Source organism: Ricinus communis, chromosome 3, assembly GCF_019578655.1.
Source record: "Ricinus communis isolate WT05 ecotype wild-type chromosome 3, ASM1957865v1, whole genome shotgun sequence".
In the NCBI taxonomy this organism is placed as follows: Eukaryota; Viridiplantae; Streptophyta; class Magnoliopsida; order Malpighiales; family Euphorbiaceae; genus Ricinus; species Ricinus communis.
Window position 1 is genome coordinate 24485585 of NC_063258.1, and position 7985 is coordinate 24493569.

At 30.0% G+C, this 7985-nt stretch overlaps 1 protein-coding gene across 2 annotated transcripts; it reads left to right on the top strand.

Moving 5' to 3' along the window:
• The first annotated feature begins 4473 nt into the window (after positions 1-4473).
• On the top strand, positions 4474-7562 carry LOC8262832 (cysteine-rich receptor-like protein kinase 34). Of its 2 annotated transcripts, XM_048372032.1 has the most exons (8): positions 5120-5242; positions 5353-5723; positions 5803-5937; positions 6030-6214; positions 6310-6520; positions 6632-6869; positions 6976-7126; positions 7208-7562. In XM_048372032.1, the coding sequence occupies exons 2-8, from the start codon at positions 5483-5485 to the stop codon at positions 7520-7522; spliced, it is 1476 nt and encodes a 491-aa protein (XP_048227989.1). In that variant the 5' UTR covers positions 5120-5242; positions 5353-5482; the 3' UTR covers positions 7523-7562. The 2 variants fall into 2 exon arrangements, with proteins under 2 accessions (XP_015577455.3, XP_048227989.1); XM_015721969.3 differs by having other exon boundaries at positions 4474-5723.
• The last annotated feature ends 423 nt before the right edge of the window (positions 7563-7985 follow it).

Sequence of the window (7985 nt, forward strand, 5' to 3'; positions counted from 1 at the left end):
ATTCTTTTTTAATAACATATCCAGTGTTTCTGATTCAATCGATAGTACCTATGGAATTTCGGTGATTTTTTATTGACATGCAACTGAAAATTCACATAAGCTTCAGATTAACTAACATATCAGTAAAAGAATTACTGAAGTTCCAATAAATACTATCAATTAAGATAAAAAGTAATGGATGGTGATTTCAGTGATTTTTTATTGACATGCAACTGAAAATTCACCTGAGCTTCAGATTAACTAACATATCAGTAAAAAAATTACTGAAGTTCCAATAAATACTATCAATTAAGATAAAAAGTAATGGATGGTGATACTAAAAAAAAAATTAAAAAACTGGTATTATCTGAATATAAGTAGCAAGGTTTTGATATCAATAAAATAATTTACCTTATTTATCGAGTATGATATAGACAACAAAAAGGTCGGTGATATGAAATTTTATAATTCACATTATAAAAATTAAATAATCAAAAATTTAAATTTAAATATTAAAAAAGTTAAAATATTAGTCCAGATTGAAAATATAAATCAAAATTTTAGTACGAGGATGCTTACTCTAAAAAGTACATACTTTTCTTTTTTCTTTTCAATTCTTCAATCCATCAAAGTGAAGAAATTATATTATAACGTAAACTTTAGTACTCATGAATCAAATTTAAGAACCGGTTGGAGGTTAATGGTTGGAGTTACCCATAGGTGCCGTCCGCAGTAGTAATTAAAAGCCCAAATCAAAAGCTGACAACTAAAAGTTATCTCATTTTCTTGGTTTAATTTTCATTGTGAAGGTGATTGTTTGGGCAAATTGCTGCGTTCTTATTAAACTAAATAATTGCCGGTGTTATGAGCGGTTTAATTTTAATATTAATAAAAATTATAAAATTAATAATATTAAGATTGAATAATATTATATCAGATAGATTTAGCAAAATATCAAAAATAAATTAATTATATAATCAATTAATTTATTTTTGATATTTTTACTAAATCTATCTGATATAATATTATATATATATATATATATATATATATATATATATATATATATATATATAATGTTGAGTTTTTTATTGAATATGTAAATATGTTATATTTTTAAAAAATTTTAAATATTTATTAATCTTAATGACGATAAATTCATTCATTAAGAATTTTTTATTTTTTTTACATAATGTAATAATTTTTTATAGTTTGAACTTCGTAATTTTTTTTACTATATCCATAACATCTATATATAAATAAATAAATAGGAGTATCTCATAAAAATAAATGAAATAAACTTTTATAAATATAAATTGAATAATTAAATAATTATGTTATAACTTGATTTAATATCATATTATTTTATTTATCTTTTAATATCTTTTTGTTGATGTAGTAATTTATATATTTTAAGTATATAATCAAGTAATATTTTCTTAATTTACATATATAAAAATAAAACTATTTTATATTATTTTTTAAGTTACTAAATTATGGAAAATCTAATCAAAAATAAATTTTTAATTAACTAAATTTTTTATTTCACATTGAATCATATCAAAATAATTTCGTTTAAATATACTTCAAATAGAATATAATGATGGATGAAAGGTATAAATAACTATAAATATTATAATTTAAAAACAGTTTTTTAATTGATAATATAATTATTTAACTATGAGAATAGAAAATTTTAAAAAATCTAATCAAAAATTAAAATTATAAAGAAGAATTTGAAAAAAAAAGTTATTAAATACTTAAAAATATATTAAATTGCATAAAAAATCCATTTTAGAAATTTTAATAAATACATTAAAAATATTTTATTTATTAATACAAAAATTAATTCTATTAACAAAGTCTTTTTACTTGAAACTAAACTATGTCAAAATAGTATCAATGAAATATATATATATATATATATGAAAGAATATTTTAACATTGTTTTCTCTCTCCTTCATGGCATATTATATGAATCGTAAACTATTTTTTAAATTCTTTTTTATACCTTTTATCTAATTTTAAATATTATATTATAATATAAAACAACTTAATAATAAATCTTAATTATTTTATAATTGTTTGTTTCAAATTATTTTCTTATAATTTCAACTTTTAATTAATCTTTTAAATTCTTTATTTTCATAATATAACAGTCATCTTATCAATTGAAAAACATTTGTGGTCATTACTACTGTACGCTGACAGGAGGCAAAGACTATGTCAGCAAACTGGAAGACAAAGGTGTTATGCATCTGAATCCACCGCCAGAGGAAGAACAAAAAAAATAAACATAATAGATACGTGTGAGAAATGCAAAACATCCTTGATGTCTGGTCAGTCAATTGTTCGGGGGCAGTCGGTCGGGGTCTTCTAATATTATCCCTCTGATGCAGAAGCAGCCAAAGCCAAATTTGTGTTGCGACAGAGAGAGAACGTCTAATTTGGTGTAAACTCCATTCCATCTGACGTCGACCTATAAAACATTATTACTCACTTTTTTTAAGGTTTAGTTTAAATGGGTATATGCCTATTTAGACTGAGAGATGTTAAGTTTGAGTTATTTTCTTTGTTTAAATGAGTTTTCGCTTTAAGTTTGAGTTATTTTTTTTATTTTAAACGAATTTTTATTTTTATAGCGGAAATAAAAGACTGGCTGTCTTCCGTTATATAGTCCGTCGTCTAAATTTCTTTTTTTAAATATAAATATATAATTTTTAGGTATAAAAAATTTCATTTATATGTAAAACCCATCCTATACGGCTCTTTTATTGTCTCAGAATTCCAAGGTAATAAGGAATTGGAAGTTGGAAGTACGATGATGACGTGTCAAAGCAGAGGATGTGGATTTTCTGGGTCCACGTGTTTGTTTGTAGGTGGAAGTGCTGGACTTCCGTTGGAGAAAATATCACCTGTTTGCTCTCTGCTGTATGAAACGGAACAAATATCAGTCGCCATAACCTTTTTCTTTCATTTGCTTACCATTTATTGACTTCTTAAGCAGGAGGTCAGTGATTCTTATTACTACTTATTAACCAAGGAAGTAATCTTACAAATGATTATTAAATCTATTTATTTTAATTATAAAATCTTTTATTAATTATTTAATTATAATTTGATTATTTTATCAGTATCATAAGTCTTTTTTTATTATTTTATTATTATTAACTATTTTTCTGATATATTTATTTTTTATTTACGATAATTGATAGTTGAAATTAAGAATGAAGTTCAGTAATTATTTATATTATTATTTCAAAAAAAATGAAATTTTATACTTATAAATGTTATTTACTTCTTTTTATTAATTTATACATAGATAATAAATTATAGAGTATAGTAAGTGTATGCAAGAAATTTCAATTGATGGATTAAATATTTGATAGTGTGAGTATTTTAAATATTAATTGTTTTGAGATATAATATGTAGAATTATGTATGAATTGAGTCCTTTTTTTATATAAAATAAAATGCTTCTTTTTTCCTTCAAAAGTATGCTCCTAGACACACCATGAGAGTTGATGCATCTCATTATCTGTTAAGACAATCGAAATCATGGACTCTGCTTATTTAAATGTGGAGAAAGTGGGATAGTTATGGTGTACAAGGAGGAAAAATGACGAAGAAGAAGAAGAAGAAGAAGAAGAAGATGGGCTTTCAAAACTTATGCTCTGTTTCCATAGGAAGCAATATCATTATATAACAGCTAACTGGTTTGAATCTGAAAAGGATAACCTACTAAAATCAATAATTTGGAAATGTAAAAAGATAACTGGTTTCACCTTATTATATAATAACTTATCTCCTAATGAAGAAAAATAACAAGATAAAAGATGGGCTTCATTGACTCAATAGCTTAACTTGTTATGCTCCAATGGAGTTTCTTTTTCTTTTATTTTGTTCTTTAGGTTTTTATGCCCTCTCAAGAGTTAAAGAAAAGGAAGAAGGAGGAGGAGGTTTGACCATATATATACATTGGATAACTATTCAAGAAAAAGTAAGGAGAAAGTTGAAATCAAAACGTTGAGGACAGTAATATAATAAGCAGTGCATGTGAATTGAGGTCATTTAAGAAATGTTTTCTGTTCAGAGATCGGCAACTCTTACTGCCCATTTGTCCGTTGTTGGCTGTCTGACTTCCAGGAACGGAGGTCTCTGCTCCCTCCTTTTCTTTCTGCCACTTATTTAATATAAAAAACTTCAAGAAGTTCTCAAGTAAAACTCAATATAGTTAATAATAATAAATTAATTAACTAATATAGTATTTATTTTAATTTATTTATAAATACATAAATTAAATCTATCTGGGCAGTTTCAAATAAAAAAGAAAGAAAATAGATTGAAGTTTTTTTTTGTCTTAAATTGAGCAAAGGGATTGAAATTGTTAAAAAATGACTGGCGGCTTTTAGATTTATTATTGAGTAAATTAATGAACAAGTAGAGAAGTGGATCATTTTATTGCTAATTGCTTTGCTGGCCCAAAAAAGAAAAAGAACAAGTTAATTTGCTACCCAATTTATTGACTAGCATAACCATTTCCACACGAATTGAAATTAACGTGCTACAAACTATCTTTCTTCAAGTAAAAAGAAAGAAAAGAAAACTGTTATCAAATTGGCAACTGAGAAAGAAGAAGCAAAATTACCTTTCTTCCTTCATGACTACCAGAATCATTACTCTACTAATCTTCGTACTTAATCTCAATAATCTTCCCTTGTTAATGGCGAAACCCTGGATCAAAGCTGCTTACTATGATTCTTCTGGCAACCTCCCTGCATCGAGTGTGAATTCTGCTCTGTTTACTCATATTTATTATGGTTTTGCAGGCATCGATAATTCCACTTATCAGCTCTCCTATCCCTTCTCTAACGAGCAAGATGTCTCTACCTTCACTGCCACCCTTAAGCGAAAGAGCCCATCAATCATTACTCTTCTGTCCATCGGACTTGCTTATAGAAACTATTCCACCTTTTCTACAATGGTCAGCCAACCTTCTTACAGGAAGGCCTTTATCAGATCTTCAATAAAAATCGCCAGGAGATACGGCTTCCATGGCCTAGACCTCGCGTGGCTTTGGCCTAACACAAGCTTCGACATGAAAAACGTTGGAGTTCTTTTAGAAGAATGGCGGGCTGCTGTAAATTCTGAGTCGAGAAATTCCAGTGAGCCTCAGATAATCCTGACGATGATGACTTATCGCCTGCCGGTTATTGGTAACTTGACTTTTCCAGTTGAGTCCATTGAGCGAAACTTGAATTGGGTAAATATCTTAACCTTCGACTATCATTTGCCCTTAAAAGAGAGGGCCACAGGCAACCATGCAGCTTTATATGATCCTTCAGGGCATGTTAATACTGATTTTTGTGTAAGGGCATGGTTAGAAAGAGGACTGCCACCAAGCAAGCTGGTTTTGGGTCTGCCTTATCACGGATACGCATGGACGCTCGTGAACCCAAATGACAATTCCGTTGGTGCACCGTCCTCCGGACCGGATTTGACGATGGATGGATCTATAGGCTATAAGATGATTCAATCAGTTATTTCCGGTTATGGATATGGAGTCGCTTCTACCTACAATGCAACATATGCAGTGAATTACTTCACTATCAGAACAACCTGGATAAATTTTGACGATGTTGAGGCTATTAGGACTAAGATTTCTTATGCCGTGACAAAGGGACTACTTGGTTACTTTGTCTTTCAGCTCGCAAATGACGATGATTGGAAGCTTTCACGGGCAGGTAAGAAATCATTAGTCAAGTATCTATGATTCTTGTTTGGTGTTCTTATGGTTCCTAATTATTGGGATGTACTTGACAGCTTATGGGGTTGGCAATGATGAAAAGAAGAAGAAATCCCAAATTATAATAGTTCTAGTTCCAATTGTTGTGGTTATCCTTCTGCTCTTTGCCTCTGCATCTTACTATATAAGATGCAGAACACTCAAATCAAGAGGTAAACATTTTCTGACTGTAGACTAAGATACCAACCATCTACAGAAACTCAAATCAGGTAATATGTTTGTTACACTCTGTCTCGTGGTTCAGGGAACACAGAGTTTGGCGAGGTACCAAGCTTTGAATTAGGACAGCCTATTACAGTTGTGAATGAATCTCCAGACCAGAATGCACCTAATCTGCAGGTTTTTACCTTCTCTGAAATCAAAGCAGCTACCGGTAACTTCTGTTGCGAAAATTGGATTGGAGAAGGTGGATATGGACCTGTTTACAAGGTGAGACTCTCAACTAAGTTATTGTAAGTTGTTTGTGTTCAATCCTTGCTTAATAACATATTACAACACAAGTCCTTTTTTGTTGGCTTTGCCAGGGTAAACTGCCAAGAGGACAGGAGATAGCAGTCAAAAGACTATCAAAAACTTCGAATCAAGGGCTTAAGGAGTTCAAAAATGAGCTTAAACTTACAGCAAAGCTGCAACATGTTAATCTAGTAAGACTTTTGGGGTATTGCACAGAAAGGAAAGAGAAGATGTTGATCTATGAGTACATGCCAAATAAAAGTCTTGACTTTTACCTATTTGGTACGATTGAATTCTCTGTACAATTCTTCCTTAATTTGACAATATAAACAACACGTTCATAACCCATAAATAATTTATTTCTCTTTCGATGGATTTGATTGATTGATGTAGACCAGAAAAGAAGACTGGAATTGAACTGGGAAAAACGTGTTCACATCATTGAAGGGATTGCTCAAGGCCTTCTGTACCTCCAAGAATACTCAAATTTGACGATAATCCACAAAGATATTAAATCTAGCAACATTCTGTTGGACAGCAATATGAAGCCAAAGATCTCTGATTTCGGAATGGCAAGAATCTTCCAAAAGGAAAACCATGAAGCCAATACATGCCAGATTGTCGGAACATAGTAAGCAAATCGACTTTCTGAAAAAGATATGATTCTTTCTGATCCTGAGGAACTACATGCATGCATAACCATCTTGTTGATTTTTATACAAATACAATTTATGCAGCGGCTATGTACCTCCTGAATATGTTAAACGCGGCGTCTACTCCACAAAATATGATGTTTACAGCTTCGGAGTTCTGCTTCTACAAATTATAAGTGGCAAGAAGAACACATGCTATTATGGTTCCCATGTAAACCTGAACCTCTTGGAATATGTAAGAACGACCTGCTTAAGATTAATGCTCCAATATCTTCAATAAATACAGAATACGATTGATTATTATGTCCTGTCACAGGCGTACGAATTTTGGGAAACAGGGAATGGCAAGGAGTTTCTGGATCCAGTACTAGATGATTCACATTCAACCTGTAAACTCTTGAGATGTCTGCAAGTAGGCTTGTTATGTGTTCAGGAAAGTCCAATAGATAGACCATCAATCTTGCAAATTTGTTCCATGCTGAAAAACGAAAATGATACTATTGTTAGTCCTAAAAGGCCTGCGTTTTCAGTTACAAGTAATGATGAAATTGAAAAAAATGTAAGTAAATCAACGAGTCAAGATGTAGGTTCTGTGAACAGTGCAAGTCTTTCTGAATTGTTACCCCGATGACTTTAGTATTCTGAAACAAGAGATGCTTTGATTTTCTTTATTTTTTCTTTTTCTTTCCTTTTCGCCTTTTATTAGTTTAGCTCAATGGTTTTACTTTTGATATTTTTCTTAAGAAAATTGATTTAGGTTATCTTAGTTGATATGGATTCCATTTTTTATTTGTTAACTTATTTTGTTTTAAATTTATTTAGTTGATGCGGATTCAATTTAATATTTTATCTGAAAATTTATTAAAATCAAATGGGCTAATATTAAAATTATGATATTAATATCTGTAAATGGCTGCTCTTATTTGTATCATCCTGGTTGAACTTCTGGTTTTCCAGCTCAGGCAGATGATTTTCCTGGTAGATGTAAAGAGTTCTTAACTTAAACGACAGTGATAAATTCTTCCTCGTCTCATTCAATAATCAAGATTAAAAATAAGTGATCTAATCAGATGCAGCTCTGAAAAACTGTACAT

Bases quoted from the DNA above. Each gene is read 5' to 3' on its own strand.
- LOC8262832 (XM_015721969.3), top strand. From the start codon at position 4,640: ATGACTACCAGAATCATTACTCTACTAATCTTCGTACTTAATCTCAAT. The intron at 5,724-5,802 runs GTAAGAAATCAT...TGTACTTGACAG, and splicing joins TTGGAAGCTTTCACGGGCAG to CTTATGGGGTTGGCAATGAT. The intron at 5,938-6,029 runs GTAAACATTTTC...CTCGTGGTTCAG, and splicing joins CAGAACACTCAAATCAAGAG to GGAACACAGAGTTTGGCGAG.